The sequence below is a fragment of the Asparagus officinalis genome, chromosome 2 (assembly GCF_001876935.1).
Source record: "Asparagus officinalis chromosome 2, Aspof.V1, whole genome shotgun sequence".
Taxonomy (NCBI): Eukaryota; Viridiplantae; Streptophyta; class Magnoliopsida; order Asparagales; family Asparagaceae; genus Asparagus; species Asparagus officinalis.
The window spans coordinates 9461317-9482189 of record NC_033795.1 but is presented as its reverse complement, the minus strand read 5'-3'; the positions used below and the strand labels follow the sequence as shown (position 1 = coordinate 9482189).

At 37.1% G+C, this 20873-nt stretch overlaps 1 protein-coding gene and 1 pseudogene across 1 annotated transcript; one reads left to right on the top strand and one right to left on the bottom strand.

The window, feature by feature from the left end:
- On the bottom strand, positions 2566–4575 carry LOC109829393 (22.0 kDa class IV heat shock protein-like). Its single transcript, XM_020396517.1, has 2 exons — positions 4176–4575; positions 2566–3117 (listed from the first exon to the last, which is right to left on the bottom strand). Exons 1-2 carry the CDS (start codon positions 4432–4434, stop codon positions 2795–2797), a joined length of 582 nt encoding a protein of 193 aa, XP_020252106.1. The 5' UTR covers positions 4435–4575; the 3' UTR covers positions 2566–2794.
- On the top strand, positions 11030–20733 carry LOC109830802 (annotated as a pseudogene).

The window sequence follows — 20873 nt, the reverse complement described above, 5'->3', positions numbered from 1 at the left end:
ACAAAAATAAAACATCACAAACACAAAGAAATACGTGGTTCGGAGTTCAATGGAAGACTTACGTCCACAGGAAGTTAATAACTTTCCTTTAGTTTAAATTTAACTTGCAAATATAGAAAGAAAAATGAAAAAAATGTTAAATATTAACATTTAAGGAGCCAAATTCCTCTAAGTTATAATCATCAAATCTTCAAGAAAAGGTCTTGTTTGCTATCATTGTGATAGTTCTTCTGCATTGAGTCAGTCCTTTAAGCGCACACATCTCCACGTGTGCTGAGCAGTAAGTTGTGTTTTCTATTCGTAAATGACTCTCTCACCTACTGAAAAGGCACTTTCTGATGCTATCATGGAAGTAGGAGATGTAAATATATCTCCAACCACCGTAGATAAGGTAGTTGTGGGCCAAGTTGGGTCGACGATAGACCGCGTCAAGGTGAGTCGGGCCGATTTTTTATCCCAAATCTGGAGCTAGACCCAGCCCGACCCATGACTCACATATATCACAGGCCGGGTCAAACCCGGCCCACTACGGGCCAAGCTAGATTGTGACCCATACCGAGCTAGGCCCTGTCGACCCGTGGGTCGGGGTCGATCCGCGCCCAACCCTGTTGGTAAGCAAATACTAACATACTAGGCACAATACCTCAATTGATAAACAATAACTAACATAATAAGTACCATATCTAAATTGTATGGAAACCGTACGCTCCCTTAGTTAACATTAAGGAATGAATACTTAAATTCAACAAACATTAAGAAACATGAAAAAACAAGAAAACATTAAATATTAGGCTTGTGATTGTTACAAGAGAATAATCAGAGCAAAATTCATACTAGTGCAAAATACATGGCACCGTAAGGTATTTATATGCTATTTAGACCATTATTAAATAGACTTTCTAGCCTCTTTTGCATACAAAAGAGAGGTTGTTTGGATAATGTCTTTAACTTTTTCTATAATTTCATGAGAATTAAATAGGGTTCGAGATCTATCATGATTAGAAGATTGTATCTTATCATGATTAGAAATTTAAATCGTATTACAATTAGAAAGTTAAGAAGTTAAGCTAGAGATAGAACTTTGTCAACACGGATTAAGCGATGAAAATTATCCCGAACCCAAAATTGCATACACCAAAACAAAATTTTTTTTTTTTTTAAGGAAAGAAAGAAAATTAGTTTTTTTTTTCTTTTTAAGAAAATTAATTTTTTTTTTCTTTTTAAAGTAAGGAAAAAAAGAAAATTAATTTTTTTTTATATGAGAAGATAAAGAAAAAGAAAAATCCTAACTAAAACAAATCAAGGCAATCACTTTTCAATCAACTCTAACTCTAGGGTTTAGCCTAACTCCACTAGACCAGCTCCTAACCAAAAATTCCTACAGTGAAAAGATCAAAGTTTTACCCAGGTAGTTAGCCAGGTAAGGATAGTACTAGAGGGTGATCAAAGATCAATTAAGTACCTCTTTCCTTGCGGAGCGCTTTACGCAACCCCTAAACCTTGCCTTAGACACCAACTATTCTGAGAAAACTTAAACCGTTCACTTAAGGATTTCTTGTTCCTTATTGAGCTCGAATCCTTAGGGGCCAACGTCTAATGAGTTTTAGAAGGCTTGGGTTTGTGAAGTGAGGAATTAGTGATTTGTGGGCTAAGGAAAGGGTGATGAAATCCCTTACCTTATCTTGATTGGGGTTTTACCCTTAAGAATGATTTAAGTATGTGCCAAATCAAGTGCAACAATCACTTTGGTGAATTCCTACACTATATGAAATGCAACCCTAGAAATTAAAAGCGACTAAAAAGGATGATAAAAAGAAAATCTTTTTTTTTTTAATTATGGTCAACAACAAGCAAATGTGAGAAGATGGTTCATGTTTGAATTTATTACCTTGTTAGTTAATGTCCAAGTGAAAGATGGATTTTATTATGGTCAACAAAAGTGAAATTTTTTTTTTAAATCCTAATTGTCTCTAATTGTGAAGCTAGCTAAAGAGGGTGGAATTGAAAACTAGAAAGAAGACTTACCCGAAAGCAATGCTTCAAATTCTTGATCTTCAATCCAAGATTTTCAAGCTCCAAGCGGTTCCTTCACAAGAAAAATACACAAGTTAAAGAATCAAGTTAATAAAATCCTATTTTAGCACCTTCCCCTCCCTACATATATTCTTCTATTGTTGGAGTAAAAACCAAAAAAAAGGTATAGAGCAAATATTCTTGTATTTTAGGATTAAAGATTAGTAGAGGGCGTATCTTGATTCAAAAATATTATGCAAGTGACGAAGATTTCGTGGTTTTTATCCATACAAAAGACTATAATGTTAGAAAAAAGTTTCACAATCTTTGTCCGTTCAAAAAATTGTAAAGAATGAGTTTTAAAGAGAATATGAAGATTGATTATCTAAGGTTAAGAGATTGAGAGAAAAGAATTGAGTTATTCCTCTTGTAGTTCTTTCTGATACATAATGAATTTCTCGTCTCGTATTGTTATCTTGTGGAGGTAAGTCAAAATTGATCTCACCGATCTCAATGTTCTTTCTTCTTAATTGTGATTTTTTTATACCTTATTGATTGGCGATACTACGATCCCCAAAACATATCTTCAAATGAAGAGATCCAAGTTTTCTGATCAGCACTAGCTACATGCCCACCTCATTCTTTATTTATTCTCTACACAAGACTCCACTACATGCATGACACCTCGCATACTCTCATTCACAGACACACACAAAAACCCCACAGACACACAAAAATCCCTTCATCACTCGACTAAAAGCCACAAACTCAACAGCATTCCTCATAGCTCAGTCTTCTTAGCTTCTCCACCGAGCTTCTCCCTCTCACTCTCCCCTCCTCCAATGCTCACAACCTTCGGACCCTTGATCTGATCAGGAGCCAACTTGGTGAGATTCACGGTGAGAACTCCGTCTACAAGCTTGGCCTCAACCTTGTCGAGGTCCACATTGTCGGGGAGCCTAAACTGTCGCCAGAACTTGCCGTGGCTGCGCTCCACGCAGTGCCAGTGGTCGCCCTTCTTCTCTTCTCCCCTCTTTCTCTCGCCGCTTATTCGAAGGATTCGGTTCTCTTCTACCTCTATTTTAAGCTCGTCCCTCTTCATACCTACACATTTACACATAATATAGAACATCAGACCAAAAGAAAAAAAAAATCGAATATAATCTATACTACTACATTAAAATTGAAGTTTAAAAACTTAGCTAGAGCACCAAAAACCTACAATTTGACGGGCAGAGATCTCACTCACTAAAGAGATGCGAGTAATTTGACCATGTCACATTTTCTCTTATTTTCTTTTCTCCCTCCTTAGATCTAGACCTTTCTAGAAAATATATATACTAGAGCTTACTAATTAGATATATATTATATTGCATATTCCCAAGAATATAAATGTAAAATGATCTAGAATTTTAATATGTTCTAATATAAATATGTCATAACCAATTTTAAATAAGCTAAGATAAAATATCACATATTAAATGAATTAATATCATTAAAAAAATATTACAAACATCCATGGTACTAAGGAGTATTAAAATGACTCTATTTATATAGAAATTATGATAGTTAAGTTTTAAATCCAATTTTAAATTCATATCAAACTAGCGTGAACAACTTACAAAGCACAACCAATTTTTTTCCCGCTACAGTAATCATGTTTTAACTGCTACATTAATTTTTTTTTAAAATGCTACAATATCCCACCTTTGTCACAGTATTCCCGTGAGCTATAGTAATATTTTAAAAAAAAAATCACAGCGTCTAGTTCGTCTAGTTTCATGTTAGCTAGTTCGTCTAGTTTCATATTAGCTACAGTAATAATACTACAGTATTACCACGGTAACACTTACTATAGTACGAATAGTTTAGTACGAATAGTATTTCTTGAGTTCTCTCATTTATATGAGTAGATACATATATATCTAAAGAAAAGATACGGTTTACAAAACTTTAACAGCAATAATCGTAAGGTTTCCCAATTTTGAGATTCCCCAGCTTAATCCTATCTCTTGAGTCTTGACCCATTTCTAATGAGATATTGATACTTACTTTTAGCAATTAACCTAGTAAATAAAATCAATAAAGAATTAATTCCAAGTACCAAATAAAAATTATAGAGTTCGGCATGGGATTAATTAATCCCAATATATTTAACTTACCAGGCACATCAATCACGATCTGATGCCCGGTCGGAGTCTCTTTCCAGTCAACCCTCGCCGGCGACACAGCCACCGCATCGTCACGGTCAAGCCCGAACGGAATCTGCTCCAGTATCCTAAACGGGTCGGGCAACTGATCCGACAACGGGCTCCCTACCCGATCCAGTACTAGCGGCAGCAGAGACCCGTTCGAGGGCCTAACAGCAAACAGCAGAGCAAAACTGAGAGCAAGAAGAACACGAGTATGATAAACCTTCATTGTCGTCGGTTTTGCTCGTCGGAGACCTCCGCGATGGAGCGGAGCGAACTGGGTCGGGTTGTATTTATAGGGTGTTTTGGTGTTGGGGACACGTGGCGTTTAATGAGGACGCGCGAGAACGTTCGAGGTTGGTTGAGGTGGAAGAGGCTTGAGACTTCCAGACGTTTCAAGTTAGATGTCATAATAATATTGTAAGGGGCTGTTTGATTACCATTTTTTTCTCTTGAAAGCTTGCCAAAGTGTTACTTTTTGACAGACTTTCAGCTCAAATCATCTCTAAAAAAAAAATTTGACTGAAAATCTGTTAAAAAATGACATTTTTGATATTTTTGGTAGGCTTTCAAGAGAAACTTTCCCCTTAAAAACAAGGAACCAAACAGCCCCTTTAACCTTGTTTCTTCTTCTTCTTTTTTCTTTTTCTTTTCTCACCCTCTTTTCCTCCCTTTCTTTTTTTTTTGGCGTTAACATTAATGGATGCGGGGATGCTTGCAAAATGATATCTAGCTAGATTATATTAGAAAATCAGAACGGAAAATAGAAAATTGTGAAATCCAAATATGAATAATAATGCGATCCAAGTAATTAAATTTGTTCTCGCATTTTTTATATATAATTGGATTATTAAACTTTTATTTGACAGTTTTCTCTAACCACCGTAGTTAAATGATATAAATAAAGTTTAAGGAGGTTATGTGAAATTAACCCTTCAATACACATAGAGCGATGTAACCTTTCTTTTGATACATTCTCATCCCAACAAAAAAAAAGAAAAAAGAAAAACTTAATTGGTTGATTCTGTGATCAATCTTAAAAGAGAAGAGATCCCTTTTAAGAAAGGGTTAATTTCACAAAACCCCTTAAACTTTGGGTGGTGTTGCTCATAACCCTCCTCCCTCCCAACTTTATTTTTCTCACTGTCCTAAGAGTTTAAAGGGAGTTAAGTGAGGTAAACAAAGTTCAGGAGGATTTTGTGAAATTAATCCTTTTATAAATGTTTGAGAGTTTTTAGTTTCAAAATAGGATAGAAAAGTAAAAAAAATTTAAAATTGGTATTATTTTTAACGTAATTTTTATTTGTAAATTACAAATACATCGAAAAGGTATTAGGTTACCACAACATTTGTTGCCTACTTCATTAAAAATTTTATATGAATCAGTCTTAAATATTTGTATCGATCCAAATATTTGTGCTTCAGAAAAAATCATTCTGAAGATTGTTTCTAGAGAATTTCTCTTTTATTAAACATGAGAGGGAGAGCTCTGAAGAGAGGGTGGAATGAAATTTTAAAATATTTGGAAGAAAATTATTAAAATTAATACTGTGACTAGGGGCGAGCATTAATAGTTTGAACTGATTAAACTAGTTGCGTGAACCGAACGGATTTTGGTGGTTGGTTTAGAAACAATTTAAACCAAACAGCCTATTCTTTTGATTCTTTGACGTGCACTTAATTTTTCTTTCTTTCCATGATAAACAAAAATTTTTATCTATTTTTTATCAATAATTTGATTTTTTTTTAGTTGACTTACATTGTTCTTTCATCAATCCCTTAAACACTTTTCTTCGGTCGTTCTCTTTATTTCTATTTTCTTTTGGACTAAATTAATATCTCATTTTTTTAATTAGTTGGATCCAACCCTAATCACAGAGATAAACCCAAACAGAACTAATTCCCTTTAGCTGGCTTGGCCTATAATTTAGAACGGTTCAATTTACCTTGACTAAATTTTGTCAAAACCAACTAATTAATAGATATTTTGGTTACCCTAATTGAACACCTTGTCGTTTGCCCTTTAAACTTTGCACTATATTTGCTATGTTTTCTTCAATATAAGGGGCTGTTTGGTTGCACACTTTTTGAGAAAACTTTTCTCAAAACATCTGACAATGACAAATTTGTAACCCCTAGGTCAACGCCGGTCAACGCGTAACCCTAGGTCAACGCCAGTCAACGCGTTGCAACCAGAGTCAATGTTCGACGATTCGAAACCCTAGGGTGAACGCCGGTCAACACGTAACCCTAGGTCAACACCAGTCAACGCGTTGCGACCAAAGTCAACGTTTGACGATTCGAAACCCTAGCAAAATGAGAGGAAATCACCAGAAATCTGACACATACCATATTTAATTAAAAACCTACCAAATCTTGTTATTTTCTATAAAGTTATGAGCTATTTTCTTGTTTTGAACCAAACAAGCAAAGTACAAAAAAAAAAAAGAAAATTGGTACTTTTTGATTTCTCAAAACTTTTCCTATAATTTTTTTAAGAAATGCAAGGAAATCATATTTTAGATGGAAAACATTTTCTATAATTTCTAGAAATTGAACCAAACACCCCCTAATAGTATAGATATTTGATAACACAGTTAGCAAAATATATTAACTCGTGTGTGTTCAGTATAAAAAGATAACATGTTTTAAATTTTTAGTGTTTTTGAGAAAATCTGATTTTTCCTTAGAAAATTGTTAATATTACGTTTACTACTAGAAATGGTTGAATCTTTCTAATTCCAACGAGGTATCTATACACATTGAGATAAATAGTAAATTATTTTTATATATATTTTTGGGAATACGTATACATAAAACCAAAATATCAAATTATGCACTTAGGGGGTGTTTGGTTGCACAATTTTATAGAAAAGTTTTCTCAAAATGGTTGACAATGGCAATTCTATAATTAAAAAATTTCTGTAGATTTCCGTAAACTGTGTTTGGTTTTTAAAAAAAATTATAGAAATGTTTTCTGTAAAGTACAAAAAACTACCAAAATTTATAGAAATCAATTTCTCTCAAAATGGGCGAAAATCACCCAGAAATCTGACACAACTGAGGCACTGACACCACATTGACACTTTTCTATAAAGTTGACACTTTTCTATAAATTTAGGGGTGTTTGGTTCAATCCCTAGGGTCAACGCCGGTCAACGCGTAACCCTAGGTCAATGCCAGTCAACGCGTTGCAACCAGAGTCAATGTTTGACGATTCGAAACCCCAGGGTCAACGCCGGTCAACGCGTAACCCTAGGTTAACGCCAGTCAACGCGTTGCGACCAAAGTCAACCTTTGATGATTCAAAACCCTAGGGTCAACGCCGGTCAACGCGTAACCCTAGGTCAACGCTAGTCAACGCGTTTCAACCAAAGTCAACGTTTGACGATTCGAAACCCTAGGGTCAATGCCGGTCAAAGCGTAACCCTAGGTCAACGCCAGTCAACACGTTGCAACCGAAGTCAACGTTTGACGATTCGAAACCCTAGGGTCAACGCCGGTCAACGCGTAACCCTAGGTCAACGCCAGTCAACGCGTTGCGACAAAAAGTCAACACACGGTGATCCGAAACCCTAAGTCAACACAATGTGACGGAGGTAGTTCAAAGTCAACTCAATGACATGAGCCAAACTCAATTCATCAGCTGCAGACTCGAGGCTCCGACGACGGCCAAGCGATAAACGCAGCGCCGGAAGAACTTCGGCTATTCGTCAAAGCATCGAATAGACCGAAAATCGAAGGAGCCAAGAGTCGAAGCTAACTACAGGTCCTTATGCCGACTGAAGGCTAGACCAATCACATCCAAAGTATTCCAGTCTCTTCTGTAAAAGAAACGAGTCCGGAACGCTTTGGAGGGGGTATCTATAGGCATCGAAAATTGCCTATAGGTCTCCACGAATTGTTCAGTGTTAAAGAGCGACGATGAACGTCACTATCCGATCCACAGGAGTTCAATTGACGTCGATGAACCATTGACACTTTTCTATAAAGTTGACACTTTTCTATAAATTTAGGGGTGTTTGGTTCAATTTCTACAAATGATAGGAAATCTTGCTATTTTCTATAAAGTTATGGGTCATATTCTTGTTTTTAACCAATCAAGCAGAGTAAAAAAAACAAAAAAATTGGTACTCTTTGACTTTTCAAAAATTTTCCTATAATTTTTTTAAAAAATATAAAGAAATCATATTTAGAGTGGAAAATATTTCCTATAATATGTAGAAATTCAACCAAACACCCCCTTAACTAATGGTTTCATACATTTTCTATAGAGCCCCTTGTACATTTTATTTTTAAGGAAATCATTTGAATTTGACCTAGTAAAAATATCCTATCCTCTTACTTTCTTCATTAGTAGTACTAGGTTTTTTCGAGGCATGCTTCATTTTATATGTGACAATCATAGCGCCTTAGTCTTTGCCTGTTGGAGGTCCTACTGGAGAATCACTGAATCAATTAAATCCTAGCTTCAATGTAGGAAGAAGATGATCATTTTATAAATGCAAAATATATCAGTAACTTGAATTTTATTAATTTACTTTTTTAAACTAAACAGATTCAGGTTGGAGTGTTCAGCTCAGATACAAACATACCTTAATCGCTGTTTATGAGCTTGACTTTGGGAAAAGTTTCGTAATTCATCCATCCCAATAGCTGGACATTTTAGTTACAATTTCCTCTAATATTTCATGGTCCCCATTTTCTCGCTAAATCGTTTTCTACAAAGATGCATACCAAGAACTCAAAGCTATAAAATAAGTAGTATGAGGTTCGTACGCTTATAAATATAGAAAATCAAAGAAAATGAAGTTATCATTCTTCCTCATACCAATAGAAACTTCTCCAATTCAAATTATATGTTTTCAGGAAGTTGATTCACATCCGACGAAATCACATTCAGAAATATCATAAGAAGATGACCGAGTAAAAAAGATAGAGGGATTTGAAACATGACTTCAAATATACAATTATCAAAAGTTTTTTTTTCCATAAAACCATTTTAACTTGTATTCAAATTGATACGTATCATCTTTATGCTAGGTTTGGATATATATATATAGGTTTTTTTTTTAAGAGGGGAGGGGAGGAAAGGAGTTGAGAAGATTACAATGATCATTGTAAAATTGTGTTTTGTTTGCATTTTTTTTAGTAAGTGGCGAGAAGGATTAGAAGAGTTAAGAACCCGGCGATGTTCACAAAAAGGACAACGCCCTTCGAGTCTCGTTCATTCTACAGATAATCCAACCATCGGAGCGGATAGAACTCTTCGTCAAGCTTCCAGCGCACTTGGAATCACTCAAATCCGAGTTCGGACGAAGAATTTACGGTGAAAACAATCAAACATACGCAACGGAGCGTCTCAGGCTGAGTTGGGACACCCGGGGTGTCTCGGGAAAGTCGAAACACCCCAGGGGTGTCTAGGAAAAGCCTAGACACCCCAGGGGTGTCTAGGCCCCCTAGATGCTCCCCATGGCCTATAAATAGCCACCCATTGCCTCATTTTTCTAGATCTGGATTTTTGGAGAAGATTGGCGAAGCCCTGCTGCAGTGAAGAGTGGTCAAGCGCTTCAACAGAGGAGAGGTCTTCATCAGATTCTTCATCACCCGTGCCTGTTCCTTAGTATTACCCTTCGCCGGTAATCCTAAGAAGAGCAAATATCTCGTTTTAGCCGAGATAGGCGCTTCAAGCTTCTAGATCTCTCGCGGATCGACGAAGCTCTGTCCGATTTTTCCGGAACAGATCTGAGTGCCAGGTAGTCCACGGATATCGACGTCCCCGTCACAGGCCAAAGACCCACGCAAGCAAGAGACGATAAACGGATCTTGCGTTTATTTTCAAGAAAGTTGTAATTTTTATTTTTGATATTTGAATTCATTTGTAAACGATTAAAGTTCTAATGAAATCAATGATGAAGGCAACTTTCGACGAAAAAAAACTGGCGACCACAGTGGGAGCCAACAGCCTCGCTGCCGAGGCTGTCGTGACGCAACCTATTCCCTAGCTGTCTATCCAAACATAATTAATTACATCACACTCTCTCTGTCTCCTTTCCTTCCCCTTGGATTTAGCTCAATGACCCCCCTCCCTTGCCCTCTTCTCCATCCAACCCAATTAAGTTTTTTTGGTTGAAATCATATATATTTTACTTAAATGTTTGTAGTGACATACCTTTTTCACTATTCAACTCAATAAATTTCTGAAATGTCCATTTTACCGCCATCCATCTTCCCCTCTCTTCACCTCCTCCTCTTGCTCCTCTCCCTGTTCTCCTCCACCTCTTCCCTTTCCTTCCCTTTCCCTCTCCCCATCCTCCTCCATTCCTTCTCCTCTCCCCCTCCCCAACCTCCTCCACTTCATCATCTTCTCTATCTCAGCGATTTTACAAAACTCTAACCCCTCCCTACTCTTTTCTCCCTCCACCAATGGACCCTCACTTCTTTCATTCCCCACCCCCACCCCCACCCCACCCCCACCCACCCACCCCAACCTCATCCACTATTTTCCTCCAAACCTAAGCGATTATTCCAAATCTTAAGCCTTTACCTCCTCTCCCATCAACGACCATGTCCACCTCCTCCCTTCCGTCTCCTCTTTCTCCCCCCGCGTCAACCTCCACCTCCTTCGTCATCTCCTTCACTTCTGGGATTTCTTCAAATCCTAACCCTTTCCCCCTTCTCCTCATCATCTTCTCCACATCTAAGATTTTTCCAAACCCTAACCCATTATGAAACGGCTAAAGCCTAGTTGTGCAGCTTAATATTGAGATTTTTATACAACAATTACAATAAAATCTGGTCAAGACATTATGGTTGTAACAAAAATGCTGACGGTTGTCATAAGGCAGACAAATATCCTATCCCAAATTTAGCAGGAATAACATGCGTACTAGACATAAACAAAGATAAACTAGGCTAATTTATTTAGAACCAACTGACATAAAATGATTAACAACTCCACATTTCTGTTTAATTCCATCTAATGCTTTTGTCGGCCAACCCTAATTTTAAATCGAATTGGTACGGAACACTCTTAATAGCCACCTAGCATCAATCAAATTGAGTCACGTTATTTTCGTAGCAGTTGATGAAACTATATGATATCGCAATGTATTTACCGATCTTATAACTTCTAAACAAACACGCAAGGAAATTAACCGAAGGCTCACAGTAACAAATTAAAAGATCACGAATTCGACGCTCAAGGCTCTCCACTGTCTTGTGGGCCCCACTTCCACAAATACCAACCCAATTATCCGCTCCATTAAAAACTCCTCTCCCACGCGAAAATCCTCCCCCAAAATCCCCTCACTATGTCTAGAATTCTCCGATCCAAGAAAAGAGTCCCTCCGCCAACCCTAACCCTAGCTTACCTCCACCGCGCGAACGCCGCCCACCCCCAAACCCCTCCGCCACCTCTCCTCCACCACCACCACCTGAGACGGCGGAGGCAGCCAAGCCTCGTCCGCCGCGGCGCGGAATTCCTCAAGATTCGCGCCGAGTTCCACTGCCCTCGCTGCTCTCGCCGCTTCAACATCCTCTCGATCGCGGAGGCAGCGGAGCCTACCAAGCCCTCAACCTCTGCCCGATTGCCGAAACTGCCTTCTTCTTTCGGCCGTCGAAGGTTGCTCCTCTTCAGGCGCACTTTGTTGAGCTCGGCCGAGTCAAGGATGGAGATGCCTAATCTACTGTGAAGATTGGGGCTACTGTGTTGGGAGCTATTAAGTTGAATTACGGCGGGGAGCCGCCGGAGAACTGGCCGCCGATGCCGGGATGTGCGGTGCAGCAGCGCCGGTGCCCCCTTTTCCGCCGAATTTGAATGTAGTGAGGGTGGCGGGCCCGGTGCGGAGGAGGTGGAGGAGGGGAGGGGGAGGGGAGGGGAAAAGAGGGTTGGGGTGGGTCGAATTTGGGGAAGGATTTTCCGACGCCGAAGGAGATTTGTAAGGGGCTTGATATGTATGTCATTGGGCAGGATCGAGCGAAAAAGGTAGGATCTTTACTTAAAATTCGGGGGGTCGATTGATTTTTATCTGTTTTAGTTTATGCGTTGGTATAGTTGCGTTGTTTCTGGTAAAAGTTTGAAACTTTTCTAAGAAATGGTGTGACAGTTACAAACTTGATATGGTTTTTGAATTGGATGGTTTCAGAGTATAAAGTTCAAGGAATGTACCTTTTCTTTGTGAAACTATCACTAGCTAGCACGGATTTTGGATGCAAATACAGAGAAGTCTAATTACTGTTTGAAAGTTAGCACGTTCAGGAATTACAAGCTAAAATCTTTCACTCCAAGTATTTTTTTCCCCATCAAAATACAAAGAATTCTATTACTCTTTGTTAATTTTCAATCTTAGAAATTCTTGGAATGGTTACCTTGAAGTATTGTTTACTTGTTGGCGATGAGTTGTCAAAATACTGTAACAGACTAATGGTATCCATCATCCATCATCCATCATCCATCTGGGGTAGAGGTAATCATAAATGCAGTCTGCTATGCACCCAGATATTAGCTTCTTGTTTTCTGAGGATAGCTTAACTACACAGTTTAGTAGTCCATAATAGGCAAATAAACTTAGAAAACTGGTAAGTGACATTAGTCAGTTTGAGAAATATCTAGTTTGCAAAATTTTTAGTTATGTGATTTTATTGAATACCAACCTCATCGGATGGTGATTTTCCTGTATAAACAACCTCACCAAATGGTGATTTTCTTGTGCATCTTTCTTCTCCTTCTGTGAACTATCTGCATTTGTTATAGTAATAATTTCTATATAAGTTCTATTTGCTTTTAGAACATGTGAATTCTCCATAATTTTTTTCACTAAACCATGACTGAGTTGCAGGTGCTTTCTGTGGCTGTATACAACCATTACAAAAGAATCTACCATGCATCGTTACAAAAGGGGTTTGTTCTTGTGAACTTTCTCTTGCTTATGCTAGTTCTATGCTTTCTTATTTTGGCGTATTTGTGGACAGTTGAGGTGTTATATGCAATAGGAATTTTGTTGACATTTCTTGTGATGACTCATGGTCAGTGAATTTTTATTGGAATGAACATATAGGTCTGGGGACTCTGAAAGTGATGATGATGAAAATGTGGAGCTAGATAAAAGCAATGTACTATTGATGGGTCCAACTGGTTCAGGTACAATTCCTATTTTTTACTTCTAGTTATTTTCTGTTATTGTATCCTGTATATATCCTCACAAAATATTCAAAATTTCTGTTATAATCCTGAATATTATCTGTAAGGGCAGGGAAGACATTACTGGCAAAAACACTAGCTCGCTTTGTGAATGTGCCATTTGTTATTGCAGATGCAACAACACTAACACAGGCAAGTTCATCAATGCTCTCGTGTTCTGTACCAATTTTTTGAATGTGTGAGTAGCAGTTGTTAAGTTATTTACATTTTCCTCTTTCACATTTTTTGGGATAATTCGTTGTCTCTGCAAGTCGTTGCCATTGCTTAATGTGCAAGCTATCTTATGTTATGTTTGATTGTGAGCTAATTGTTTCTTCTGTAGAAGTGTTTCTTGACAGATGCTTATAACATAAGCAAAAAAGAAATGAAAAAGTGAAAATTCCATTTTCATTTCCAGAAATGCAGGAGCAAATATGGGATGCGACAGCTTGCGGCTCTTGTTCACTTTTATTTGCTGTATGCTCATATTTTGATGGACTGATGTTCTTGTAGATATAAGCAGCATAGGGAAAGGCTATATCAATGTGTAAATTTACAATAGTAAACTGAATAGCAAACTGGTGCATGCCTGTGAAATCTAAATGGATGAAAATAAAATCTGGAAGTTGATTGGTAATTCAGGCACCATCATTCTGTAAGATTATTCAGAGTCGGTGCATTTCAAAATCATATATAAGACAGTTTTGTGTGAATTGGTGTGGACAGGATGATGGACTTGGGAGAGGATGGTTTTAGGCGTTAGATATTATAGGTGGCAACTTGAAAAAAATTGCAGTGTAAGAGATGAGGCGCACTAGTTTGATATGATTACCATGTTTCACACTTCACAACCTTATGGTCCACGGGAAGTGGAGCCACCCTTCTTAAAATGTGTGAAAAGACGAAGACCCAGGAAGTAAGATTGTGAGTAGAAGGCTTCATGTATGATGTTGCCGGCTTGCCGCAAAAGCTTATCAGTTTGCTAATATGGATGGTGCAGTGTGTTGTCTAAGCTGCTAACTTGAGAGTTTGCTGCTGTAGAAAACTTCCTTACAATTTGAAGATATCAAAGACCATGACAATCTGCCTTCTGGCATTTTAGATCATATAATATTTTGGGTGAAGACACATAATCACCTATAAAAATTCTTTATAATAGCCATCTATTTTTCAACGCAAGTCTAGGAGGTCCGTGATCTGTTTCTTTGTTGCAGGTGCTTCCATTGCATAACCAGCAACTGATATTTTTTGGATGGAAGGCCACTTGAATATTTATGAAATGTAATTGCTACCTATTATAAGAAGCTAAAGTTCACCTATGTGCTTTAGTTAAGAAGCTAGATAATAAGTTGTAACTGTTTGTCTAGAGTAATTGATATATACCTATGTACGTAAGCAACCTATATAACCATGAAGTAGCTATCTTATGCTTGTTTCTCATACCTAACTTCTTATATATGGTTTATTTTATATTTTAAAGCCCTGACATAAAATCTGTTGACTTGATATCAAAAAATTACGTCTAAATTATTATATAAAGGAACCTTTATTGGGAAATTGATGCCATGCTTAAGGAGCCTAGTAAATAACAAGGAAACAACATTATCCTCTCTGTGCTGCTTATCTGCTTATATAGTGGTTGGTTTGAACGATTTACAATACAGCTAATTTTGAGGTGCTGTTAGATTTAGCTATTATTTACTGTGACTTATTTGTCAAAATATGTTCATTTTTCTCTTTTTTATGTTTTTTTCCCTCTCTCATTTGCTTTTAGTTTTCTTTATTGAAAGTGAAAGCCAACAATGTATGCAGGCGGGCTATGTTGGAGAGGATGTCGAGTCAATATTGTACAAGTTGCTTACGGTATGGAGATGTTATATCACATTTTTAATGGTTATTTGAAGATATCTTGTATTGTCAAGAGTCTGCGTTCAACAGAACCTGGTCTTGCATCATTGCTGCGCCTTCTTGCATTTGAGCTGCCTTAGGTTTAGGGTTTAGTTATTTCTATGAAACCATTCTCAGCATAAATATCTCTGTTCTCAGTTCACTTTTGATGTTATATTAGTTTGCAACCATTGCATTCAATAGCTATTAGAATCGTCAATTAGTCATGTTTGTTTGCTCTCCCGTCCATTAACAAGTTTTGGTTCCGGTTGTGGTTCAGGTAGCTGAGTTCAACGTGCAAGCAGCTCAACAAGGCATTGTATATATTGATGAAGTTGATAAAATTACCAAGAAGGTTATATTAATTTGTGGGAAGTTATACAATTTAATTGGTTTTTATTAGGATACCTTAATCAACTTTGTCTTCTGCAGGCCGAGAGCCTTAACATCAGTAGAGATGTATCTGGTGAGGGTGTACAGCAAGCATTACTGAAAATGCTAGAAGGAACTGTAAGTCATATATAATGCATTAATTTCAGTTTATTTAGTTTAGTGTTCTTATCAGCTCAAATCTCATACTTAGGATTGAATTATATATGTCTTTAGGAGCATCAACTCCTATCCTCAGTCAAGGTCTCATAGGTAATTTCTTTATGTTGTAAATATGCTGCAAAATTTTCTTGGTATCAGAACAAAATCAGGCTATGATTTTGTGCTTATGACATATTTCCCATAAGTGCTCATCAAAAATTTTACTTGTTTCACGCTACAAACGGCATATTCGCATTAGACTATGGTGCTTGACAGCAGCAACCTCTGTAAAAAATGAAATCAGAACACACCCCAGCCTGTGCATACTTCAGCACATGACAAAGTTGCAGTATGGGGAATATAACATCTATTATTAGGGGGTTTAATGGATTATTGCAAGATAAGACAACTGAGACCACTATTGCAAACCAAAACCAGAATCCAGGTACATTTTATTGTGCTCTTAATATTAAACAACAACACTAGATATCAGATGATTACCTAAAGAAAGTTGGTGTCACTGGGCCACTGTGCATACTTACTTGGCTACCGAATTCTGCAGTTTGGTACTCTACGAAAGTTTGTTATTGGTCTTTGTCTCAGGAAAATTTCCTTTCCCCAAAATCATCAAATTTTGAGGTTCTATTGTATGAGTTAATACAATGCATTTGTCTGTTTTTCAGTTGTATTGAGACTTGACTGTTGGTTGTTTTATCGTGTAGATAGTTAATGTTCCAGAGAAGGGAGCCAGGAAGCACCCTCGCGGTGACAATATACAGGTACTAAATCAATGATTCTCCTGCATTTCTTTTCCTTAACTGTTGTCACCTCTAGCCTGCCGAGCTTTGACGTTTGGGGCAAAGGTGGTGTTATGGTTTGTCTTGTAATTTATAGCTTACCATGAAGCTGTTGGACCTTAATATATGTTTTTTTATTTATTTAAAGTTACACCTAGGTCATATCTAATAGTGCTACTTCTGTATATGAGCTTTGCATACAAAAGTTAGGCTCATGTTGTTATTATGTCTTGTATGAGATGTAAATATATACTTCGTGCACGCAACAGTCAGTACTGTCATAAGATGATGTTGGAAATATAAGGAGATGCCTTGTAGCTTGGAAAGGCAACATACAAAAATGGCTACGTAAGGGGGAATAATATGTAAGCACATAAAGATGCAGACCTACTTTTTCTGTATCATTCATTTTTTACCTTAGAAAGATTTTTCTGGTTAGGAGAAATTATTGCCATGCAAAATGGCTGATAACCGAAATGAATAATACAAATTTGCTGAAAATGTCTGCTTGTTCAATAAGGTTTTGACAATAGGATGCATTTATCTTCAAATATTGATGTTGCCTTATTGGAATCAATTAGAGAATTACTTAGAAGTTACACAAAGGACAAGGATCTGCTTGAGCTGCTAATGTACAAAAATCTTTCGATTGTCTATAATCTATTCTATGGTGTAGTTTTAAATGGAATAGATATGCCGTATTCACACTTCAAAGTCATCTGCATTAATGAAAATAATGACAACTCATGACTTCAATTGTTAATTTATTACATAAAAAGTCAGGTCATAGTTTCTTGCCGTAGACTCCAATTTGTACACAAGGGATAACAATTACAACTTTACAGGTGTCCAAACTAAACCAAACTAAACTCATTTAACTAATGATGAAAGATGACAACTCGTGATATAGGAACAAGATGTTTACAGCCAAGCTTCAACCATTAAGCATCTGTTCAAGCATCTAAGGATATAAAGCCACAGTATGAAAGATGATATCACATTTGAATGTAAGTTCTACTTTGAGTTCAAAATTCCAAGAAGATTTTGTTCAAATCATTAAATCCTGAATCTGTAAATCATTCATACATCTTTGAAGTGTGGCTTGCTTGGACAAATTTTCTTCATCCTCCCTCTCTCCAGCCTGTATCATAGCCCTCTGCTTCCTTTTTTTTTCTTTCCTCAAAGTAACGCCTCTTCTCTGCTTTCATCTACAATCATTTGTCTAAATTTCCCACTCTCAAGTCAGATAAATTGGCTTTTAGATTTCTATTGGGGTCATTTAACTTCAAAGGCATTCAGAAGCTAAGAGATCTAGCTCTCACCTTTGAAGACTTTTAATCCACACGCGCAAGTCTATGAATTGGTTTAAAAGTTCCTATAGAGGTTGGTAATACCCAGTATTAGCAAAATTATACTTGAATAATTAGATTTCTTCAGAAGATGCGTAGGCTTAACGTATTCCATCTCGTTGGTAAGTTTAAATTAGGCAATTGTTGACCAGTTGCAAGTGTTGGGCACGGGACATGCATGCTGTCTTGGGAGAGGCATCTCATATTGTTGCTGATATGTTTTAACTGGTCATTTTAGAAATGTTTCTTTGTTTTCTTTAAACAAAAATGTAAGATGATGGAAGAACCTATAACTAATGCCTGTGTTTATTTGCAGATAGACACGAAAGATATTCTTTTTATTTGTGGCGGTGCATTTATTGATCTGGAAAAGACTATTTCAGAAAGGTGTGGTCTTAGCTTCTTGCAATCTACTAGTCTGTTTTCACCTGAAATTTGGGGCTTGTTCTCACTTATCAATGTGCAACAGACGACAAGATTCTTCTATAGGTTTTGGAGCACCAGTACGAGCAAATATGAGAACGGGTGGGTTAACGAACGCTGTAGTGACATCATCCTTGTTGGAATCAGTAAGCATCATTATTATAGTCTGCTGTATATAGCCGATTACTTGCACCCTTTATATCATTATCATTTTGTTTGTGTTCCTGCAAAGCATCTGGAAGTTTTCCTTATTCCTTTTACAGCTGCAATGTAAGAGTTTTATGTGATATTGACAGGTTGAAAGTGGGGATCTTATCTCCTACGGCCTCATTCCAGAATTTATTGGGCGATTTCCTATATTAGTTAGTTTGTCCGCCTTAAATGAAGACCAACTTGTGCAGGTATGTACTAGACAAAAGTATCTCACTTTTTCTTCTTGTCATCATAAGTTTTCCATTATCAGTGTGTATTAGAAAAAGTGCTTTTGAACTTGCTTCTTGGCATCCAGAGTTTTCTAGTTACGTGATGTAATAGTGTTTTTTTTCCTTTCTATTATTCATATGTTTCTGTTGAGAAGGTATTTGGGGGAATGGGTATATCAGTTAGAATGCTGCAAAATGTTGGTCAATACTGGTTGTCGTAGTTCAATTTGAAATATGTTATTTCTGGTATTATATTTAGCCAGGCATAGCTTGAATTTGGGCTCAAAATGTAAAGGTCCTTTTTCTTTTTGTTTTTGGGGTGGGAAGTGGGGGTCAAAATGACTAATTCCCTTTTCCCGTAGAATTTTAGCCTAGTATCTGAGAACCAATTTGGTTTTCTACTATGTAAATATTTATTTATCCCTGTTCTTCTTGTCTTTATTGTGATTAAAGATTCCCTGTTCCTATTTCAGGTCCTCACCGAACCAAAGAATGCTCTTGGGAAGCAATACAAGAAACTGTTCAGCATGAACAATGTAGATCCTCCTGTTCTGCAGCCAACCATTCCTTAAGCAAATAGTTTTGCTAGCTTAACCCTTGAGCTTCTTTCAGGTTAAACTACACTTTACAGAAGATGCACTTAGGCAAATTGCGCAAAAGGCAATAGCCAAAAATACTGGCGCACGGGGTTTAAGGGCTATCTTGGAAAATGTTCTTACAGAGGCTATGTATGAGGTATCATTATTTGAAACTCCTTAACCTTCCTCCTAGCATCCTGCCATTGATATATCTAATGGTGCTCTTTCTCTCAGATTCCAGATGTGAAGACAGGAGATGAGAGAGTAGATGCAGTTGTGGTGGATGAGGAGGCTATTGGCTCAGGAGATAAGCCAGGTCGTGGGGCTAAAATCCTTCGTGGGGATGGTGCTCTGGATCATTATCTTACTAAGAACAAGTTAAAGGGTCCAGGGGTAAGATTATAGGAACCTATTCTCATGCTAGTAGTGCTACATTTAAGATGTAGATTACATTTAAAATGTAGATAGAATTTCATGATTCATGTGCCTTCAGGTTTATATTTGTTGATCCAGATATCACTGCTCATCAAATAGTTCGGCTATTATTTGTAAATATTCCTCAAATTCGATTTGGGAGATGATTTGAGATAAATCAAATAATTGTTGGTATTCATGTATTAAACAAATCAAGTATGGGCATATGCATATTGAATTCATTTGCTTATTTCTAAAATTAATATATCTTATAACTTCTAGCTTATTTATGTGGACAGACACCAGAGTTAAAATATGAATTTTTTAACGAAAATTGTGAGTGTATACTTCCTAACAAAGTTCGTCTGTGCCGGTGTTTGCAGGTTACAGTGGAGGGACCTGAAGGGGAAGTAGAAGTGGAATCTGAGATTTCTTCGAGAGCCATGAGCTTGTAATTATGTCACCAAGTCCTCTGAAATGTATGAATTATGTGATGATGTGTAAATGTGATGTAGTTATATCCCCCTGATAAAGCCAGTCCGTTGCCTAGTCTCCAAGTTCACTGTTCCATCCAAGGTCGATGAATGCCTGAAGGAAAATGGAAATAATGATAAATAATAATAATAAATGCGATCAGTTGCCAACAAATGGAGGGTGTGATACGAAGATCATTACAAAGTTCAAGAGAATCTCGGATAGGAAGCTGGAGTCCGCACACTTTTCGTATGAAGGAGACGGATACTGGTAGACAGTTGTTCAGGTAACATATATAGTGATTCAGAAAATGTTTTAATTCTCGAGGACTATGGCTTGAAGGTTGATGAATGTAGTTAATGGCTTCCTCGAATGAAGGGTGCTTGTATGATATTGATCTGAAAACATTGGTATTTCTCAACAATTGTAAGGCATACTTTTCCTAGACTTTGTGATTTGTTGTTTACTTGCATATCATGTTCATAATCTAAAAAAGGTGTAAAGTTCTGCCGTCAGTATTCCCATTGAGAATGTTTTATACCTTATTTGAGAGGAACTCTTGTGAATATCACCTTGTTGGGGGTACTCAGGTGATTTCGATCCTTTTCAGTA